This window comes from Bombyx mori, chromosome 14 (assembly GCF_030269925.1).
Source record: "Bombyx mori chromosome 14, ASM3026992v2".
Taxonomy (NCBI): Eukaryota; Metazoa; Arthropoda; class Insecta; order Lepidoptera; family Bombycidae; genus Bombyx; species Bombyx mori.
In genome coordinates this window covers 8,342,071-8,366,472 of record NC_085120.1, presented here as the reverse complement: position 1 = coordinate 8,366,472, position 24,402 = coordinate 8,342,071, and the positions used below count along the sequence as shown (strand labels likewise).

At 36.3% G+C, this 24,402-nt stretch overlaps 1 protein-coding gene across 2 annotated transcripts in view; it reads right to left on the bottom strand.

Moving 5' to 3' along the window:
• The window catches only part of GC-a1 (soluble guanylyl cyclae alpha-1 subunit), a 110,581-nt gene that overhangs the window by 48,287 nt on the left and 37,892 nt on the right, over positions 1–24,402 (bottom strand). The window contains exons 2-3 of one of the 2 annotated variants that reach the window (XM_012695713.4): positions 23,638–23,926; positions 910–983 (exon numbers count right to left, since the gene is read on the bottom strand). In XM_012695713.4, the coding sequence (XP_012551167.2) occupies positions 910–983; positions 23,638–23,832 (269 nt within the window). In that variant the 5' untranslated portion in view covers positions 23,833–23,926. 2 annotated transcript variants of the gene reach the window in all.

Below are 24,402 nucleotides of genomic sequence, written 5' to 3'. Positions count from 1 at the left end.
TTATTTTGAATTTGTAACAGAACTTATGGCTGGACTTGGTAGATTTGGAGAGACAGCCTTCTCTTTTAAGCCCATGTAGGTCATATAGCCCATATATGCAGACGAGCATACATCCTACCTTATGGTGAGTGGTTACCATCGCCCATGGACGTTATCAATGCCAGAGGCACGGACAAGCCGCTAACTACCGCTAAGTACTTTCCGCAAGCCTCGTTTGGAGAAGGATCTGGCGTCATGTTTACCTTTCATCTCACGGCTGAGCTCGGTTACACAAGATATAGTTGAAGACGGGAAACTAGTAACCAATTTCTTTTACATTATATGTCTGAGAAGAAAAAAAAAAGTTGCACCGGCCTGTGAGATTTTTGAAGTCGTCGTGGCCTAAAAGAAAAGACGTTCGGTGCATTTGTATCTAACGATGCAACGGTCTTCGAATTCCGCAGGCGGGTGCCGATTCAACAAATGTTCACGATTGACTTCCACGATGAAGGAAGTAATCGTGTAATAAAAATCAAATCCGCAAAATTATAATTTGCGTAATTACTGGTTGGTGGTAGGCCGTCTTGTGAGCCCACACGGGTAGGTACCACTACCCTGTCTATTTCTGCCATGAATCAATAATGCGTTTCGTTATGAAGGGTGGGGCAGCCGTTGTAACTATACTGCCACTTTAGGACTCATATCTCAAGGTGGGTGGCAGCAATTACGTTGTAGATACTTATGAGCTCCCGTAGCCACTGAACACCAGATGGGCTATGAGATCGGCTATCTATCTATGCCATAAAAAAAGAGATTTGAAAATTGGCATAGTCGCATAGTTCGATACGAATAAAATACATTCAGACTTATTTTAGCTCACGACGTCTTCAAATATGTCGAATTTGCTAGTAGTATCATTATTGAACTTACAAACAATTGTATTTGTCGTAGTGTTCCGCTTGGTTCTTCGTAAGAGATGTTACCGCAGCGTGTAAGCACTCGTTCTGTTGACAAAGAAATACACATAGTACAATATCATTGTTAAAATAATTTAAAAAATATGTAATGTCTCTTTCCGTGAGTATGTTATTGAACTTCTAAACGGATGGACCGATTTTGATGAATTTTTTTGGGTGTGTTTCAGTTAATTCGAGAATGGCTTAGATTCACAAATGGGTATTGTAATAGCTTTTTTTTTTATCAATTTTCATCAAACCGGTCTAGATTGTTAAAACTTACTTAGAAGAAGTTTGCAATTTTTTATTATAAGACTCTGCTAGTACCGTGTAGCTTATATTTCATAAAAATGAAAGTCTAGAAAGTGAAAGTCCCTTAATGTTCTAATAATCGTTACTTTTGTTACGATAAAATATACAAATATCATAATCAATTCCCAATTCACGTTTTCACTGTTTCAACTGCTTAATTTCAACTATCAAACTTAGGACGAAGATTTTTGTGTTTAACAAAATACTATATTTTTAGTTTATAAAAGTATTAATAAAATCTAGATTATCAGGAAATAACTTTAATGGGTATTATTAATATTCATAGTATAAGACAGTGTAACGATAAACCCACAAGTGGTAACACATAAGATATTCCATAAGTGAATAATAAATGTGATAAAATGAAGTAGCCATCTTAAATGCTTGCTACACCGGAATCTATCATCAGTGATTTAGGAACATTATATCTCCCTAATTTTTATTTGTGGGTTTTTTAATTGTCTTCTAAGGTAGACGATTCATGGACAGCATAAGCATTTGCCATTTGGCATTTGGCCCATTTGATAGTGAAACATCACCGGAAGTCATCAATCATAATTTAAGTAAGACCGATCATGCACGGTCCTTTGAACCCAGACCTAAAAAAAAAAAAAAACAAAAAAAAAAAAAAAAAAAATTATATACTGTAGGGACCAGTGACTTCCATATGAGGCCGTCAGTGCAAAAGTGACCTAGCCCACAATGTTTCATAATCATGCTTATAATTATGAATATTGCAATTTATTTAAAACATAATAAATTTTGATGCAAAACCAGCCTATCCATAGTTTCACCCATAGGTAACAGATGGCTTTGTAAACATTATTTTTGGGTGTATTTTTTTTTATAATCTATAGATTTATAAATGAATTGCTGTTCGTTAGTCTCGCTAAAATTCGACAACGGCTGGACTGGTTTGGCTAATTTTGGTCTTAAATTATTTGTGGAAGTCCAGAGAAGGTTTAAGGGGTAGATAGATATGAAAATGCTCGGAATTAAATAAAAATAACAATTATGTTTTTCCTTCGATGTGTCCCCCGTCGGACGGATTTCATTTGTTTGTTTTAAGTTTATTTTATACAAAAGTTTAGGTCCTTTATTTATCGATTGAGGCACTACGAAGTCTGCCGGGTCAGCTAGTAATTATTAATTATTAGTATATCTCTGCCGTGAACTACTAAAGCAAATGGTACAAGGAATTTGAAATTGAAAAGATTTAAGTTTGTTTCTACCAATCTAGGGACCAAAAGTATCAAGAGCGTATCTTGCCTTTTCGCACTAGACGGTCTAACCTGAACAAAAACAAGTCTGGAAAACGTTATTTAAAAATATATATACTTTACGAAAACACAAATTAATCCTTAAGCCGAACGTGTGACGTAAGCAGCCTAGTCGCAGAGGCTGAAGCCATGCCAATGCAAGCGGGGTTACAGCTATATTACTAACCTCAAGGAAATAATTTTAATATCCATACTAGTGATCGAAAAATTCAGTGGTTGAATTAAAATACACTAGAGGTCCCGCAGTAGTCGAAATTCGACTATAATTAATTGGGATTGTAAGTTTGTACACTATTATGATCGTATTTTATACTTCTATAATCACAAATTTCGCCAAGGCTACACTATAAAAAAATATTTATAAAGACAAACAATATTTAATCTATTCTCAATTTGACCACAGACGTCAAGAACAAAAGGTTGACAATAAATAATACGCATGCGTGTGTGCGTCAAATACATGGTATGTAGTGTGTGTAATGTTTTCTTTATTGATTTAATGTATCTTTTATGCTTTATTTAAAAAAAATATTAGCTTTGTGCACTTCTTCTCTGTACTCTCTATAAGTGTGGAAAATTTCATACTCCTCCGTCCGCGCAATTTTCGTAAAAAGGGATACAAAGTTTTTGCTTCACGTATTAATATATAGATAACTTATACTTTTCACGCTGTCACTTGCGTTACTCACGCGCACACGTGAACATCATGAAATACACACAAACACACAGCACTACTCATCTAGGTATACATATAATTCATACAGAAATATATGCTTCTGTAAATATAAATATCACTTCAATGTATCTTGATAAACTCATTTGCATTTGTTTATTATACCACAATTAACTTAAATTAGTGGCAAATATAATTTTTCTGTGTTGTTTTTATTTCTTCGATGATTTTGTTTTCGTCATTGTTCTTTTGTGGTACTAGTATCACCTGATGCGGGTCAATTGTAGGAATTATCAATACTCCTGTACATTTTCAATCTATTTTTTTTTATTGCTTAGATGGGTGGACGAGCTCACAGCCCGCCTGGTGTTAAGTGGTTACTGGAGCCCATAGACATCTACAACGTAAATGCGCCACCCACCTTGAGATATAAGTTCTAAGGTCTCAGTATAGTTACAACGGCTGCCCTATCCTTCAAACCGAAACGCGTTACTGCTTCACGGCAGAAATAGGCGGGGTGCTGGTACCTACCTGTGCGGACTCACAAGAGGTTCTACCACCAGTAAAGAATGTAGTAATTAGTAGTATTAATAGTATTATTATTAATATTAATTATAGTTATAATTTTATTATTATATTATGATTACATTAATAATTAATAATTATATTAATAATTAAGCCTAGAGCTCGAGTAGAGGAACTATATTATATTAATAATTAATATTTATTATTAATTATTAGTATTAATAGTATCTTAAACATCTCAAGTTTTAGAGGTAAAATCAGATAGATAGAGAGACGGCGAACTCGCGATAAATTTGACACACCTACCGACGTGTAACCATTTATTAGGAAAACAAAATCTGAAGTGGTATATTTATATTACAGGAAGCGTGTCCAGGGCGGGCGCGCGATTTGCAACCTTTTAACGGCGTATTTACTTTGTAAATGGCTTGCGTTCAAGCCGGAAGAGCGTCTCTTTGTGTTAGCTAAAATAGAAAAAAAATTCGAGGCGAGAAGTGTAGAAAATAACATCAGAACTGAGGTTTTACTGAGGTTTTGTGAAATCGAATATTAGTATTTCATTACGAATACAATAAAAAACAATTACAATCGAATAGCGCTACTGAGAGACATACATCTTTTAATCTATACAATATATAAATCTATAGTGGTTTTTACGGATGTTCCGTTATAACTATTCAACCATGCATCCGATTGGCTTGAAACTTGGTATCCTCGTTGAAAATACATATACTTGATGGATAGGCTAATATTTATATGAGTGTTGGACTCCCTACACCAGTTGCGGGGGCGTTAGTGACGAGAATCTTTGTGGGGGTGAGAAATAATAATGTTAATTTTAAATGCCCAGCGAAGCGGACGGGTACAGCTAGTAAATAATAATATTCAAAGTCAGTCTACAAATGACGGAGAAATCCGTGACAACATCAACGCATTTCATCATTATTGAACTTTATACGATTTCTATTAACACAAAGTGAACTTCCACAAAGTATTGAAATCTTGGTGAAGACTTTAACGAAAATCATAAACTAAAAAGGGTTTAACTTAAACTAGTTAATTAATGTCAAGACCAATAAAGCCTATCTCAATAAAACGACAGAAAATTATTTCCAAAATTGAGTATCAATCAATGTCTTGGTTATCGAAGAATACTAACTTTGTTACACTGTTCGCGAGGCATAATTTTGAGACGCAAATTTATAAATCTAAATTATCAAAATGGACGTCCCTGTAATTAAAATGAAAGACAGCAAACAAGAATAGAGTGTGCTTGATGTGTGGTCTAAAGTATAAGTCGGAGCGTTTCTAAAAAATCGATTATTCATTTATCGAGGTAAGTGGACATTAAATCGGTGGACGTGTACTCTGCGTCATCTTTCGTACGTAGTGGAGGGATACCTCGGCCGGTACCAAGGCCCAGGCGCCCGTGCTTGTGGCATAGTCGGATCGGCGACATAGCCTACTCTCTCTCCCCTTCCCACAGGTTTTCTCGTTGCACGGTTGCTTCAAGCGGCACCTGTGGAGAGTTTGCGAGAAGGAGCCACAGCCTAGTTGCCACCAGTGCAGGCACTCGGATGATGACGAGTCCCAACACTGTCCTAGCATTCACGACGAGATCTAGTCGCAGTTGCTAGGATAGAACGTAATATTATTATGTATACAAACAAACATACACCCATGAATTCATACCAAAATAATCAAACCAGATAATTTTACTTTATACTTAACGGTGCGGACGCAGCTTAAATAATTTTCTAACTGAAATGTCTATGTAATGTGCGCAAAATGTAACAAATCAATCAAAAACACAATCGAGCAAAAATACTTTTGCATGAAGTTTTTAAAAAGTTTGTTAGAAAAGGTACAAATATATCTAATCTATAAAAATAATACAATGCGACGATATACGAAATCTGCAAGATAAACAAATATATGGATGATTTATACACAATATTTTTTTTTTTTTACTAGTGTTAGGACCTCTTGTGAGTCCGTGCGGGTACCACCACCCTGCCTATTATTTCTGCCATGAAGCAGTAATGCGTTTCGGTTTGAAGGGTAGGGCAGCCGTTGTAGCTATACTTGAGACTTTAGAACTTATATCCCAAGGTGGTTGGCGCATTTACGTCGTAGATGTCTATGGGCCCAGTAACCACTTAACACCAGGTGAGCTGTGAGCTCGTCCAACTATCAAAGCAATAGAAAAAAAAAATAAAAAAATTTTATTTGCATTACTCGCTCGCAATGAAACTCCGACCCAGTAATATTACACCTTAAGTGATCGCCCCTAGAGGCGGACGGATAGTGTTAGATGAATAGTGCAAAGTCTACGTTCAGTATACGGTATCTAATGGATGTATTCTTTAGCTTAAGTTTATTTTGATTGCTTTAGGTCACTATTCATAGTGTTTTACTAATGGCACTAGGGATGTTCAATGTTTTAGACTAGAAATTTCACAGAAGATACTGTAACTTTTTCTATGGATATTTTATTCTGGTTAGGTGCTTAATAGCTTTCGACGCCCTAATTTTAAATTGAAATGTATAATATAATAGTGAAATAACGGCCGAAATAAGTAGGAACCGGTGTAGATACCTACATAGCACCAATGTACTAAAACTGTAAGTAGCAATTAGGGAGATATTTAATGGTAGTGTAACTCGTTCTGATTATCTGTGAATTCTCTAAATTTTTTATTTTTCTTTTTTATTGCTTAGGTGGGTGGACGAGCTCACAGCCCACCTGATGATAAGTGGTTACTGGAGCCCATAGACATCTACAACGTAAATGCCACCCACCTTAAAGCAACCTATTTTGTAAGAGGATATTGCGTACTTTTCAAATCGAGGTCTGCGTTCTAGAAACCCTACGGGTTAAATGCTGCTGATTTTACGCTCTCTATTTTTCGTTCAATATTTTATTACAGAACAAATAATAATAATTACAATAGACTAATCAAATTATTTTTACATAGTCTATTTCATGTATTATGTATATTATATTATATTCTTCCTTCTTCCATCGTCTTCTTTCTGCTCTGATTTGACTAAGCGTAATTAATCCACTTTATTAAATATGTGTTTATAAAATCATAAATAAAATTAAAATTATCCATTATCAATAAGCTTAGTGTTCCTTTTCACCAATAAAGATTTCATGTTTTCCAGATGCAAAACACTATTTCCAACGCACAAAGATATTATAGTTAATATTATTTCAAACCATTTTCTATCGCATACGTCGGCAAAGGCTGTACCGCTCGAGAGACTTATTTGCAAGCTTACTTTCTGAATATCAAATAAAGCCGATATGAAGGTTTCCGTCGAGGATCCCGCACGACATTTAGAATTCAAAAATATCCCTTTCCCGCTGCAAACATAAAATCCACAAGATGCAGTCACGTAGAAAATTCTTCTCCGTTTGAATTCCGTGGAAATGTTATTTGTGCATGAAACAAATACGTTTCGCGACTCCGCATTATTTTATTACTATTATATGTCTTTTTAATGCAATTCTGATACCTTGACAATAAAGATTATTTTCCCATAATTCTAAGAATCTAAATACAGAAGTACCTAAATTGTAAAAAGGAAGGAGGTTACACGTGATGCTAAGGCTGGCTGGTACTTTGCACAGAGAGTGAGTCTGGCTGTCCAACGAGGCAAAGTAGCCAGTATCTTGGGAACTGTGCCTCCTTCAAGCGCATTGGAAGATCTGTTCTACTGTGTGGGTTGATGTATGTTAAATTATTTTGATTTGACTTTTTGTTAATAATAAACGAAAATTATCCTAAATTGTTATATTTGTTTGTTATATTATTGTTTATTGTTGAGTTGATTATATTATTGTTGATTTGTTATATTATAAAATTATGAAGTACCTAATATACGAAAATTATCATGTATCGCTTTTAAGCTTCTAAGTCTTTCTATAATTAACCATTTATAACTGGGTAGGCCGTGAGCCCCCGGGTGGGCCTTGAGCCCGTTCACCTCTCTCATAAAAAAATTAAATATCTCAGCAAAAAATTTAAAATAACCTTTTCAATTTATGCACGACAAAGAACGCAATGTTTTGTATAATGACGTCAGCATTAAAAATTCAAGAACATAGCACTCGCATTGCGTGAAAGGGACAGATTTCCTCTTAACCGCCAATAAATCTGTAAACGCATTTATTAGATAATTTCAATTATTTATTTCTTCAATAAAACATCACTATTGAAGGATACATAGATGAGAGAGCCACACCACCGCTAGGCACGCGGTAGCATGAACATATAAAGAATCAACATAAATTAGGTGGCCGCATAATGTAAACATCTTATATCTTCTATCCGCTAGTGAGCATTACAGTATGTAGAGCTATAGAGCTATGTCATGCTTATCGTGTAAGATTTTTGAAGAGTATCAGGATCCATGCTGCGATACACTCCTGTATTACTCACTAGTGAAGCGCTCGTGTGATAAAAATAAGTACGCGCCCTGAATTCGAAATATTTTTAACAAAGACGTCGTCTTTTGTCAAGAATCGATTTTGCTTCCCACTGCATTGTTAAAGCCACTCACGCCGTCTCTATGCTAAGGCAGAACTCTGAAAGGTAATGTATTAAATTAGTTCCATCTATACCAAATTTTGCTTCACTAAAGCTACCACTAGTGAACCAACAGTATCATACTGAACTTAATAGACCGTCTTGTCAGCCGACACGGGTAGGTACCAGCCTCTTTCTGCCGTGAAGCAGTTATGCGTTTCATTAGAAGACATAAATAAGAATTCGCAGCGAGAACTGAACTCAATTCGAGAAGAAGCGTTTAAAACCTTTTTTAATGTTTGAACATTCGTTGGCGTAAATGTATCGTTTGTAATGGAGCATATTTTGAAGGTGATAAAATAAATTTGGACGAACATAAGATTTTGTGTATTATTGATATTTTCCCGGTACTTTCTTAACAGAATACCTAAGTAGTACGTGCTAAATTTGATGAAGGTTCAACTACTCAATTCATTGTTAGTTATTGGACCATATCGACATAATAGTCTGTTAAAAACATGAGCACTTTACAGAAACGTGTAGAAATAACGCTTATTTTAGGGAAGTAACAAAATTAAGAAATAATAAATGCTCTCGTTTGAAATCTGCTTTAAAACGTGAAAATCTACATAACCCTTTTAATTGGAACGACTGAAAAACTCTATTGAATTACACGTACGGGGGCGTATCAATTCAGACGAGACCCACTTTTCCCGTTATCGCAAGCATTGTCGCAAAGCGCATGCTCAAATGGTGTTCTCACCTTCCGCTTTTGAAGCGATACTTTGCATTGCTGACACTTTGTTTTATCATATATCACAGCTCGGATGCTGACGGGTAGACTCAGAAAAACCGAAATACTGAATTTTGTGAAATCAGACCTTTAAAAACATATTGTGGGTGGGTGCAACGAAATGGTAATTAGCGATTAGGAAAAAGAAAGAAGTCGAATGGAGCCATATCTGGCGAATCTGGTTAATCTATGGTATCCTTGAGTTTTTTTTATAAAAATTTGTTAACAATGATGGCCTTCTGCGAAAGCGCATTATCGAGTGGCAAAATCCAAGAATTTTCTTTCCCCAAATCTGGCATTTTTCATCAAGCTTGCTCTTTTAAACACCGCATATAACTCAAATAAAATTCTTTATTTACCACTTGACCTTCTGGCAAAAAAGCCAAGGGCGGAACACTGAGATAGTCAAAGAAAACAGTCGCATGACTGACTTTTGACCGACTTTGGCGTGGTTTTTCTCGGTTTCGGCTCAGTTGAAAGGTGCCATTCCTAAGCTTGTTAACTAGTTTGCATGTCATACTCGTGAATCCAAGTCTCGTCACCAGTAACAATGCGTTTCATGAAAGTTAGGTCGGAATTGACTCATTCTAGCATGTCCTCAGCGACTTTAAAGCGATTGAGTTTTTGGAGAAAACTGAGACCTTTTGGGACCAGCCGAGCAAACAAGTTTCCTAACCAAATGATTATTTAAGCTGTACGGATCGACCCGTGAGACACAGAAAGTTCGGCAGCTATCTATCAAATCTGAATGAGAATTTTCAGTAACTATATCCGTCACTTTTGCAATGTTAACTTTAGTTGCAGACCTCCAAAGTTGAAAACGATTGGTACAATCTAACAATAACAAAAAGAAATAAACAAATCGCCTTTTCTAGATCCTTTTTTTGACTAAATGTAAAACAAAAATCAGACATGAGTCTCTGGCGAAATATTTAACTAGAAACCATTCAGATACAAACGTATCAGTTAAATTACTGACATCATTATAAGTCAGTTGCAGAAACCAAAAAATCAAGAAAACCAATTGTATAAACCTATCCACTATCCACAAAAGTATTATTTTAAGAGATATCTATATCTGAAAGATATTACAGACAGACAGATAAAATATTTTTACACATTTCTGTTATTCCTTTTACAACTTCGAATTTAACCTTTTTTTTATTGAAGGTCCTTGTTAATAACTAGTTTCCCCATATGGAGCAAATAAAAATCCATCGCGCATTGAATACTTCAAAATCCTGTAAATCTCATATTCAATTATCTCATACTCAATTGTTCCATATAGCACAGCACTGTGAGTGGCATCCACAAGCAGGATTAATGGTAACAAACGAACACAAACAGAGACAGCCATTAGATTAATGTGTGCATTATTCAATCTGTTGACTTTTACTGTGATGACATTAACGTGTTCCTTTCATCTCCTCTCAAAATTTTTACGTTTATTTTCTTTAGAAAGGGTCTTATGGCTTTCGGAAGTGAATTCGTTTGATGAGAAAGATATTGCGTTGTATTATTATTACCGTACTAAAATACTGTCAATTTGACTGCGATTTCCCTGTTACCAGTGGATGAGTCTTGGCCTCCGTCAGTAAACTGTGCCATTCGTCCCAGTGCTACGCAACACCTTGCTAGTCCGATACTTGGAGCTCACATAAAATTGAAGGCGGTTGGCAATATTTATGTGGTGATGTCTCTGGCCTCCACGCAACACCGCGTAGTTAATAAACTGGCTTGGTTTTGAGAATCTTACTACAGTCATCCACATGATAAATTACATTAAATAGGTCAAAAACATTATTCCGGCTTCAATTTAAACAAAACAATCTCGATTGTTTCTTCAAATGTAAGAGTACAAAACAGAAACACGCAATCCAATAAACTCGACGGTTTCACTAAAATAAAAACTTAATCTCTCCCCTTGAGTTTGCGGAAACACAAAAGTATTCGACCTCGCCAAAGGAAAGCGTTCATTTCGAACAGTTACACAACTATTTCAATCATAGAATTCCTTATGGGTACGAGGTTTCACGGTGCTCTCATAAATTTTGTTATTTTATTCTTAGAAATTCTTCATCAGTTATAATGAATAATAAATCTATTAGATGGTTAGTTAATTATATGGATTTATGGAGTTATGTCTTTTTTTTTATTGCTTAGATGGGTGGACGAGCTCACAGCCCACCTGGTGTTAAGTGGTTACTGGAACCCATAGACATCCACAACGTAAATGCGCCACCCACCTTGAGATACAAGTTCTAAGGTCTCAAGGATAGTTACAACGGCTGCCCCACCCTTCAAACCGAAACGCATTACTGCTTCACGGCAGAAATAGGCAGGGTGGTGGTACCCACCCGCGCGGACTCACAAGAGGTCTACCACCAGTAAAGAGTCTGTCTGAATGTCTTCAACATTCATTGCAATAATTTTCACTAAATTGCCTCAGAAACACGCTAAGGGTATACATCATATCTCTTCATTGTGAGCTTCAGAGACGAAAAGTCCTAGCAGTAAATACTACCGACACGTATGTATGTATTTTGATAGCCAAAAGACTTAAATATCCAGCAAAAACCGGGCTATAGGCAATATGGATTGACATTTTGTCAGATGCAGCTCTCAACTTATGGCCAAATTATAATTGCAGCAGCCAAAGCTGAGACTTTCTGAGGTATACCGGCTTCCGAATTTTCCTAATGGGTTTTAGACAGCCGCAGGCTAGTTTTAAAGCCTTTTTGGCCAATTTAAACGCTTTTTCATTTTTATAAATTCCAATTCACTCTCTTGTGTTCATACTCTTAAAATTAATTCAAATAGTAAATTAATTTCGCTGATGTGTATGTCAATAAGTAAAATGCGCATAAAAATGGAAACTGGCATCGATATTTCGATAACAAAAGGCCTAACAGATCTGAAACAATATATTCTCATTACATTTTGTCAACCAATTTAACAAAACAAAAAAAAATTCAAGATTATTTCTATGTAGTGGATCACTTAAAAACATTAAAATTGGTTCTGTCGTTGTAATTTAGCTTTATTTGTGAAAACACATTGTTAATTATCCGTAAGGTAAATCAGAAATGAAAAGGATAAACTAATTGCCTGTGGTAATTTGAGCAGTGTAATTAAAGCTTAAAGCTAATTGAACCAAGATAATTACAGTTAGGGACTAATTTAGTAATAAATTACGTTGAGGTACAAACCTTTTAAAACTCTTTTTACTTCAGTTCAGTCATATTGCAATGGTAAAAAATGACGATTACGTAAGTAAGCTTTCAGTCCACCAAAACCAGTTGAGGAACATTTTTAATAAAGAATATTAAAAGAAATTAATGACCCTGACTGTCTCATTAATTACATTCCCCAATTAATGTAATTAAATATCGATGCCGATAATCAAGCAATCTACGAGTAATAATTAGATGTTAACAATATACCACGCTTTCTGTTCAGAGATTTACATACGACACACATATGTCACCCACATTGCCTTCAAATTCATGTGAAATACTCTTGTACAACTCCGAATTTTTCGCGCCGCACAAGGGGTGGTAAATGACCCGTGAATGGACGTGAAAAGATTGATTAATTACCCTCTTTGATGACCCGATACGCCGTATATTACGAGAATAAATAAAGCCAATTATTTTATGATGAATGAAAGAAAAATGCCTGATATAATTTATTATTCGGGCCTTTGAACTTGGTTCTTGAATGTCAGTTATCTTTTTCTCGTTTATAATTGCTTATTGATGATGTGACTTTTGTAAATGGCTTTGCACGAATAGTAATAATTATTGTAAAACACTTACTGTTTTAGTGGTATTTAGTGTTTTCGCTGGTACAGTTAAACGTTGAAATGTTTTTAGAAGAAAAAAAAAAGAAGGATATTATGTCTGGGTGTACCGGACCCCAAATGACTGATTTTATTTAAATGGTTCGACTTTATTTCTATTCGTTCGATTTATTTTTAGCTTTGTACTTCGGTTACAGTGAAACACATTACATTTTCCCATGATTAAGAGTTACTTACTGTCTCTCTGGTCTATAAATTTCCAATCGATTTGTAGATGCATTGGTACGAAAAATTATGATTCAGCGAAAACAATGTCGTTTTTATTAAAGCAGATACATATACTCGGCGTTTCTCGAGTCAAATAATTTACCATAAAGATACCGTAAGCAATAAAAAAGATCCTTTTTTTATTGCCCTTGTAGGCAGACGAGCATACGGCCCACCTGATGGTGAGTGGTTACCGTCGCCCATGGACTTCAAGTGCTTAAGTTTCTGATATCCAAACGATAGGTTGCGAAATACAAAAAATGCAAAACATACATAACTAAATACCGATTAAGGCCGATAATACCGGTGAAGAGTTAAAGACAAAGTCATCAAAGCTACTAGTGCTTTCCTGAAATTTTCTGATGTCCAAACGATAGATGGCGAAATACAAAAAATGCAAAACATACATAACTAAATACCGATTAAGGCCGATAATACCGGTGAAGAGTTAAAGACAAAGTCATCAAAGCTACTAGTGCTTTCCTGAAAGTTTCTGATGTCCAAACGATAGATGGCGAAATACAAAAAATGCAAAACATACATAACTAAATACCGATCAAAGCCGATAATACCGGTGAAAAGTTAAAGACAAAGTCATCAAAGCTACTAATGCTTTCCTGAAAGTTTCTGATATCCAAACGATAGGTGGCGAAATACAAAAAAATGCAAAACATACATAACTAAATACCGATTAAGGCCGATAATACCGGTGAAGAGTTAAAGACAAAGTCATCAAAGCTACTAGTGCTTTCCTGAAATTTTCTGATGTCCAAACGATAGATGGCGAAATACAAAAAATGCAAAACATACATAACTAAATACCGATTAAGGCCGATAATACCGGTGAAGAGTTAAAGACAAAGTCATCAAAGCTACTAGTGCTTTCCTGAAAGTTTCTGATGTCCAAACGATAGATGGCGAAATACAAAAAATGCAAAACATACATAACTAAATACCGATCAAAGCCGATAATACCGGTGAAAAGTTAAAGACAAAGTCATCAAAGCTACTAATGCTTTCCTGAAAGTTTCTGATATCCAAACGATAGGTGGCGAAATACAAAAAAATGCAAAACATACATAACTAAATACCGATTAAGGCCGATAATACCGGTGAAGAGTTAAAGACAAAGTCATCAAAGTACCACACTCACGCTCCAACCATTCCATTCGGTAACAGCTCGCTCTAAGCTGTTTCAATTAAATCGTTGGCGGCGCAATCAGCCGAGTGCTACAATAAAACGACGTCGGCACTATCAATCTACAGGGCCGATTCATTAGTCTCGACCATCCGTGATGGTAGGGAGGTAAAGGAAAAACCTGGTACTTTCTGTAAATTTATGGAACCACACTAAGGGAGATACCGCCATCATGATGTCTTCTCGTTTGAAAGATCCGAAGGTAGAAATATAGCTCATATCTTAAAATGTGCTGAAGATTTCGTAGATTTAAGCTAAAGATTGCGATTTAGCTTAATTAATAAAATGCAACCAACTTGATATCATATAAACAAAATTAGATCCTCCATATAAAAGCTGAAAAATAGAATTAATATCGAAAGATGAGTGTAAATGATTTACATGACGCGAATAATTCAATAAATTCTATTCTGGACTCTTAATTACTTTGTCGCTCGTTGATTGAAAGATAACACGAAATTAATTAATATAAAGAAGATTGTGTCTCCAATTTTTGCAATTTGCGCGTACAGTAATAAAATTATTCCGACACAAAATTACAATTTGTCTGCTATAATGATATAATGCAAAACAATCAGTGTACGGGATTACTTTTAAAGAAAGCTTTGGTGTTTTAAGCTTAAAAAGAATGTATGAATGTCATTATGATTAAATTGAAATTCAATGATTTTTTTATTTTTTATTTCTTTGATGTGTGGACCAGCTCACAGCCCACCTTGTGTTAAGTGGCTACTGGAGCCCATAGACATCTACAACGTAAATGCGCCACACACCTTGAGATATAGTTCTAAGGTCTCAGTATAGTCACAACGGCTGCCCCACCCTTCAAACCGAAACGCATTACTGCTTCACGGCAGAAATAAGCGGGGCGGTGGTACCTACCCGTGCGGATATCTCGATTGATATTCGCAATGTGTGTTCCTCTTACTCTTCTAAGGTAAAACAGTAACTTGCTTTTGAATGTTATCGTACCGAATTGTGTTCTGCGAAATCTGTGCTCTTTTTGGATCAATCTCGGATTACGTTTAATGGAGAATGTTTACTAAACGTCTTTGAGGATCGTGTTTGCGTTTAAGTAACGAGAATTCCACACAAGTTTGTAGCCAAAGTCTTTCAAGTTGACTGACGTGATCATCTTTGTTTTATAGCTGTATATAGATTTTTTTTTTTTTTCCTACCTAAGCTGATAGCCTTGAGAGGCTATGTCAGCGTAACCCTAACTTTAGTAGGTGAGCTCACGGGGCTCAAACCTGACGACGTTGCTAACACGAACCCTAGCAAGAGTCGTGCTTCGCAGAATCTACCACCGGATCGGGAACGCGACCCACTGAGAAGATCCGGCGAGAAACTCAGTGGGCTGTGTCTGAGAGTTAATTTACTCGTCGAGCCCTTCGTCGCAAGCGACGGGTTCGACGAGAACAGTGACCGGTGCTTGAGGTACCTAAAAGCACCGTTAGTGGATCGGGAGGATCCGAAATGACGTGTTTTGGGCGACGTCGACTGCTTTCCATTCTGTCCGCAGGATCGGGAATGTGTATATAGAGATGAACTTACAACTTATAAGAATTTGAGTGTTCTTTAAAGCTTATCGATATCAGAACAAGAATGCCGGTACCTACCTCGAAACATCAGGTCGAGGCCTTAAATATATCATACATGTATTTTCCCATTCTTCAAATTGGAACACCTCCTTTAAACTGGAATGACTCAACTGTTCATCTTCCCGCAAAAACGGGTTTGATTCATAATTTATCATGTTGCTCCTTCATCATTAAAATCAACTAACCAACCAAATATTATCATCGAATATTAATTATCCGAGTAAATTCTTAAAGATCAACAAGATTAAAAGTCTTCTTTTAAAATAGTTAGGTATCAGTACAAGTTACCACCTGGCACGCTAGTGAAACCTTGAAACCTTCAAGCCAGACTTGTGTGGGCTTGGAATGCTATAAATATACTTCTTTCTTACTAGGTTACGTTCAAAGGCATTTTCTTGGTATAAATGGCAGACAGCTTACAACCCACCTGATTTTAATAACGGCGATGACATTGCAATTAGTATTGCTGTAACATTTTTGTGGCTATGATTTTGTACGTAATAGTATCACATTTATTCTGTAGGTCATTTGAGAACATATATATGACTTGCTGATCCTCTCACCTACAAATAAAATATTGGATTGCATACTGATATATAACAAAAACATCCGTAATCAGTTTACGAATAAGCTTCACTTATTTTGTTCTAAAATTTTGTTAATAAGTAGCACTTCTAATAGTATAATAGTATCATGATATAGAAGAACTACATTTAAAAGCTGTCTACTATGAAAATATAAATACAAAATTCACAATGAACGATATACACAAAACTTTTGAACCTCTGAAACCCGATGCTCCCGCAATACGAGCAGTCTATGTTTGTTCCGTCGTTCGGAACATTTTCGTCGTAATAACATTGAAAAGGCTAAGTCGAGAAGGGTGTTATGAAAATCCATTGATGCTCGTATCCATGCAGCTCAATCGTGCAGAATTTACAATGGCGTAAAGTGGAAAATTTCGTATTCTATTATATATGGCGCTTGGCGGTTTTATTGCCGCCGACAGAACGTTGATATTTTTAATTTAACACATTTTATGTAATGCAGTTAATGCGACACTTAGACACTGCGTTCATATATTGCCACGTACCATAAAATGATATTATTTTTCAATAATAATAGAACTAGTGTGATGTCATCCATTTTCTTAAAGTCCTAACGTCGTCTGCCTTTTTGGGAAACACTTTTTGCTTAGTACTTCGATTCAGGCGAGGTGGATTGCTTTAAGTTAAGTGGTTACTAAGTGGTTACTGGAGCCCATAGACATCTACAACGTAAATGCCCCACCCACCTTGAGATATAAGTTCTAAGGTCTCAGTATAGTTACAACGGCTGCCCCACCCTTCAAACCGAAACGCATTACTGCTTCACGGCAGAAATAGGCGGGGTGGTGGTACCAGATTGCTTTAACGATTGCGTGACAAAATTAGACCTGGATTGGTTGGTGCTATACTTCATGCTATTGATAGCTCTGCCATTGCCGGTCCCAAGCCCGGATGAGAAAAGAGGAGGGCTGACCTCGGTATGTCACCTACCCAGCCGTAATAATATAACGCCGAGCAACAGGCGGTAATCAACTAACCCGAACTAGGGCTTCAGTAGCCCAGAGGAACTAAATCGCCTCTGAAATTCTGCTGTGGAAGGACGCAATATCCCACCACTACATGCTCGATTCTTTAGGTCTTTTTTACAATCTCATTGTAAATAAGCATACTATTTCTAACCAATCGCTTTGTATTCTATCAAATTATATTTATAATTCTCCGTTGATAACTTGTTGAGAATCTGGTATAGACGTTTTACGTATAACTATGGATGCATTGTTTCATATTTCAATATATAATTACAATAGATGTACTAGCGTCGAGGTAAATACAGAAAATTGACCAATTGTTATGTTGGTATTAGTATATAACCCTATCAAAGACCTTTCTTGAAACATAAAGGGTCCCTGTAGCATCTTGTTTATACTCACAGTACCTTGTTTGATTTAGTATAGAAATTAGAGTAAAACAATATTCGGGAGTCCCAAATATATTTCAAATAGTTAGGTCGTTTAATCGGGAGCTTGTGTTAATATGACAATTCAATTTAAATACACTATTTATAGCTAAAATATATTAAAGATTTCTTTTCGGTTTTTTTTATTACTTAGTTGGGTAGATGAACTCACGGAACACCTGATATTAAATGGTCACCGGAGTCCATAGACATCTACAACGTAAATGCCGCCACGCACCTTGAGGTATGAGCTCAAAGGTCTCAGTTTTTAGAGTACAACGGCTTAGCCTACCTTTTAAATCTAAGTACATTACTGCTTCACAGCAGCAATAGGCAGGGTGGTGGTGCTCACCCGTGTGGACTCACAAGACGTCCTGCCACCACTAAATATGCAAATTATTATTTTGTGGGTTTGATTTTTATTACACGATATTATTCCTTTTTTTTATTTTGATTGCTTAGATGGGTGGACGAGCTCACAGCCCACTTGGTGTTAAGTGGTTACTGGAGCCTATAGATATCCACAACGTAAATGCGCCACCCACCTTGAGATATAAGTTCTAAGGTCTTAGTATAGTTACAACGGCCCCACCCTTCAAACCGAAACGCATTACTGCTTCACGGCAGAAATAGGCAGGGTGGTGGTACCCACCCGCGCGGACTCACAAGAGGTCCTACAACCAGTAAAAAGTCCTTCACCGTGGAAGTCAATCGTGATTTTTAAGTACGTATTTCATTAGAAAAATTTGTACCTACCAGCTGGACAGGAACACCGGTGGTAAGGGAAAATAGTATGATAGAGAAAAGCAAGATGGCGAGGACGATTTTAAAAAAGGTGTCAGTTAATTTATAATTACAATAATAGAAAAGATTTGCGATGACAACAATAAAGCTGCAACAGTGGAATAGTTTTATTTTACGCGACACGATCCAAATTCCACATAAATGATACTAGATTGACACTCGAAATAAGAGATAAAAATCGTGCCAAACGTAAGTCCTTCGCGATATATCATTACAACGGCCCTAGATATTGAAAGATTCATACTGGGTCGTCATGAATACCTATTGAGTTACTGCGCGACTCCGAAGCTCGAAAGTGTAGAACTGTCATCGTTTATCTTCGAAATGAATGTATTGAATTAAACCTAAAGCCGTAGCGTATTGGAATTGGAATTGTGAAGTTTCACTGGGTTGAACGGAGGCTCTAAGACGGTCGGGATCTGTTTTAGTACAATTAATTTTGGGAAGAATAATATCTTGGAGGTAGCTGTTTGAGTTTGTAATTGGAAACATAATAGTTTTTTTTAAATTAATATCTGAATCTGAGGCTAAGTTTAAAGTTACAAGGCCAAGGTGGGGTTTCATAATAGAAATAGCTGTTGAGTTTTTGAAGTCGTCGTGGCCTAAAAGATAAGACGCCCGGTGCATTCGTATCGAGCGATGCACCGGTGTTCGAATCCCGCAGGCGGGTCCCAATTTTTCTGATGAAATACGTACTTAACAAATTTTAATGTTCACGATTGACTTCCACGGTGAAGAAATAACATCGTGTAATAAAAATCAAACCCGCAAAATTATAATTTGCGTAATAACTGGTGGTAGGACCTCTTGTAAGTCCGCACGGGTAGGTACCACCGCCCCGCCTATTTCTGCCGTGAAGCAGTAATTGCGTTTCGGTTTGAAGGGTGGGGCAGCCGTTGTGACAATACTGAGACCTTAGAACTATATCTCAAGGTGTGTGGTGCATTTACGTTGTAGATGTCTATGGGCTCCAGTAACCACTTAACACCAGCTGGGCTGTGAGCTTGTCCACACATCTAAGCAATAAAAAAAAAGAGTAGAAGAGAAACGAATCATCATTCATCATCATTATTCTCCCAGTCACCTGGGGTCGGCGCAACATGTTTTTTCCTTCCATACTTTTCTATCATATATCATTTCTTCGCTCACTCCCCTCTTACCCATATCGTCTTTCACGCAATCCATCCATTTCTTCTTAGATCTACCTCTTCCTTTATATTCTTCCACATTCATAGTTAACATTCTCTTACCAACCTCATTTTCATTTCGTCTTATCACATGTCTATACCCTCCCAAATGCACACTTCTAAGCTTCTCTGTCACAGGTGCCACTTTCAGACTTCCTCTAACATAATTATTCATTCCATATTCTATCCATTCTCGTTACTCCACACGTCTGTCGCAATATTCGCATCTCTGCTGCATGCAATCGCCTTTCATCCGCCACTTTAGTTTAGAAGAGAAACGAATGTGATGTGTAAATTCATGACCACTTTCCAGTTGGTAAAATTCAATCAATGATCTCATAGGACTTAATAATACGAAAGCATTCTAGGTAAGTTACGGTCGTGCAGTTTGCTCATTGCTCTTTTGCTAATCAAATAGTTGTAATTTTTTTTGCTTAAAATTTATTGACAATCTACATCCTTATTTAATTAGATATTTGTTTTGAGTCATCCCCGACACTAAGCTTTTGCCTGTTCAAAATTTACCAAATTACTGATCATCATCACCATCATCATTTGAACCACTACAGCCGCAGCTCTGCCTGGCCCAGTCCCCTCCAGGCGGATTTATTCGTTGCTTTCCCTTTCTAACTTATAACCACTTAAGTCTTGGTGTCTTGTTCGACCCTGTCCAATCATTTGAGATTCGGCATGTCATTACTTCTGCGACCTTCTTTCTTGGAATATACTGATGCTCTACTTTAATTATCGTCTTCTACGAGACACCCACTGACTTCCACGAGAATAAATTTATCATTACAGTTCCTGACGACGTTGGCTTTACACTAATAAACGTCAAACGCACTTCAAAGTTCGCCTCAATTTACAAAGCTGCTACCACCTCGCTGAATATTTAAAAGCGATCGCTTTGTGCTTTGTTAATATTATTTTTGCTTGTAAAAGCTACGCTACTGAGAAATTTTATATTCTAAACCTTTATTAATAGGACCGGAATATTTAGAGAGGGAAACACCATAATATTTATGTATTTTGTTGGGTAGTCAACCTAATATTAATTTAATGTTGTAATTTAATATATACCTACATTAAATTGTAATATTATAGATTTTCTTATGATTCGTCCACTGGTGCTATGTTCGCGGGGCTTGACTTTTACATTTTGTGAAGTGTTCCAGAAAAATGGTTCCTGCTGCAATACTACTAAACGTATAGCAAATTTAAATATTGTTTATTTCTATGTAGATCAGCATATGAAGCAAAGATTTGGTTGCAACGATCGCTGACTCAAAATATCATTTAAAAAATTTAAATATTGTTTATTTATATGTATATCAGCAAACGGAGCAAATATTTCATTGCAATGATCGCTGACTCAAAATATCATTTAAAGATATAGTTGGCATTATCAAGCTACCGACTTCCTTAAAAATTGAAATTCTCGTTTTTTTTTATTGCTTAGATGGGTGGACGAGCTCACATTCCACCTGGTATTAAGTGGTTACTGGAGCCCATAGACATCTACAACGCAAATTCGCCACCCACCTTGAGATATAAGTTCAACGGTCTCAGTATAGTGACAACGGCTGCCCCAACCTTCAAACCGAAACACATTACTCTTCACGGCAACATAGGCAGGGTGATGGTACCTACCCGTGCGGACTCACAAAAGGTCCTACCACCAGTGAGATTATAAGTAAGTCCTATCACCAGTAAAAATAAGAAGGCCTCTCATGATTTCCCGGAAACCAATCCCGGAACAAAGTCTCGCACTCGGTACGCTTGATAAGATCGTGTAAACTTGCTCTACAATAAGTCATTATAGTTAATTATATTCTACAACGTGACACAACAGGATGTTCTACAATTCGCCCACAGCTGTTATAATTTCACTCATTCAACGTTGACGCACGTATCGGACTATTGTGACCGGTAAGGAGCGGTTTTATAATCAATCACACCACGCTCTAGAGTACCACGAGCCAAAATTGCGAATGATCGCATCGAAAAACAGACGCGCATTGAATTTTAAGCGTCTAAGCTATAAAATGTTCGTGTTGTTTATAAATGGCGCCATAGACTTTGTTAATGGCGTGTGAGCTCTTTAAATCGAGGCTTCCATACCATAGCTCAACATTTTTAATTTGGTCATTATTTATATATTGTACTAGCCGTACTCGTCTGCTTCGCTGGACGTTTAAAATTAACATTATTATTTATTGTCATTATTATTAGGGAGTCCAACACTCATATAAATATTAGCTTATCCATTAAGTACATGTATTTTCTACGTGGATACCAAGTTTCAAGTCAATCGGATGCATGGTTCAGTAGTTATAACGGAACCTCCCTAAAAACCACTGTAGATTTGTATATTAGTAGAGATTCATTAAAAAATACTGGCATCACGTCATAATGATATCAATTTACAAACTAAGCATCTTCCCAATACACACTAAAGTTTACTCATGTAGTACAAGTTAACAGACTGTTGTAGGGCTTGATAACTGTTAGCGTATAATCCACTTGTGCGGTCTTGAAGTCACTGAAGTCACTACTCAAATTTGTTTCGCAAAATTAATTGTTAAGGTTACCGAACGTGGTAAAGATACAATTAAACATAGAGGTAAATAAGAGCAAAGGATTTTGTTAAATAAAATCTTCCGTTTATACCGGATGACTTATTTAAAATAAAATAAAAATAAATAATAGCTTAAAAAAAACTACAAAAATACACTTTTGTAGAAGACGCAACTAAAAAATAGAAAATAAATTTTATTAAATTTGAATTAAAAATAGTGTAAGAAAAAATGATTTTATTTAAAAAAAGCGTGGGGTACTTTTCAGGATATTATCAAAATATTTATAACTATTGATACGATATCATCTCAATCAAAATATTTTTAATTCAAAATGTATAAAAAATTATTTTCTATTTTTTAGTTGGACCTTATAGAAAAGCGTATTTTTTGTTTTTTAGCTATTATTTATATTTAATTTTTTAATTGAATTTCTATTTTTCAATATTTTTTTTCAATTTTTCAAAAGTTTCATCTGAGCCAATCGGTAGCTTATCCGAAGCATTAATGCGTTTCGGTTTGTAGGGTGGAGCAGCCACTGTAACTATACTGAGACCTTAGAACTTATATCTCAAGGTGGGTGGCGCATTTACGTTTTAGATGTCTATGGGCTCCAGTAACTACTTAACACCAGGTGGGCTGTGAGATCGTCCACGAATCTAAGCAATAAAAAAAAAAGATGTGTGGTGTCGTGGGACACCAGATAGGAACGAAGTTCCTCATTATAAAAATATTAATTTTAAGTTATATTCGAGGTATAAAGGAAATAAAAATGGAGGTTTCACAACAACCCACGGTCATTCGGTAGCGTGCGAAATTATTGTGGTACACTTCATTCACGGTTGTTTGCATAAGAGTTAGTGTATTGCGCAAACGAACGCTCTGAGATCGTGGTCAGTGAATGATAAAAAAATATGTTATTTTTTGTACGTTATTACAAAGTTAAGTCATACACTGTGTGCATTACTAATAAAAATCTTACGTTACGGACGTTTTTTCCCGGTTAGGGTACCCCTCCACATCGTCCCATAAGGAACTTCGTTCCAATAAAATAAAAAGTATATAATATGAAAAATCCCGAATAATGACAGGCGACAGCGAATGTAGTTGACGGACATGTCAATCGAGAATTATGTACTTACCGAAGGCGCAGTTAACAGTTGCAGGGCTTCACTTAGATGCTTAAGCGTCAATGTGTTGCGTTCGTTGTCTTCTTCCTCGGGGCCAGGCAGGTGGACTGACGAAGTGCGGGAACGAAACTCTGGCCTCTTGCTCGTCGAGCCGGCGCCATTTGCGAACTGATGTTGCGACGAGGCGCGTCGGAACGGACACGTCATTTTTGAATTTCGAATTGAGGTTATTCGATTTCGAACGTCAAGTCATTTGATTTTCAAATTCCACACAGCGTCGGTATTGTTTTCACTCCATCGCCTGTAAAGAAAAATGTTTGCGTTTCAGACAAATATATACCTACATGTATTATCACTACATAGTATAAAACAAAGTCGCTTTCTCTGTCCTTATATCCCTATGTATGCTTCAATCTTTAAAACTACGCGACGGATTTTGATGCGGTTTTTTTTTAATAGATAGAGGATTGAAGAGGAAGGTTTTTCAATCAATAATAAATTACAGTTTCCGAAGCGAAGCGAGCGCGAGTCGCTAGTTATGTCTCAATTACATTATTTTCTTGTAGTTAACACGAAATATCCCGATTCACAATTGTTCAGTATTCATTGTTTCACTAACGCAATTGTCGATCGAAATTTTTGTTTATGTAATTGTTAATGTTCAATAAGTTTGTTTCACGTACAGTTTTTTTTGTACATAATTTTCTGCTTTACTTAATACTTTTTATATGTCTGTTTTTTGTATAGTAATTGCGATTATTTCTCTGTCTCTAGAGC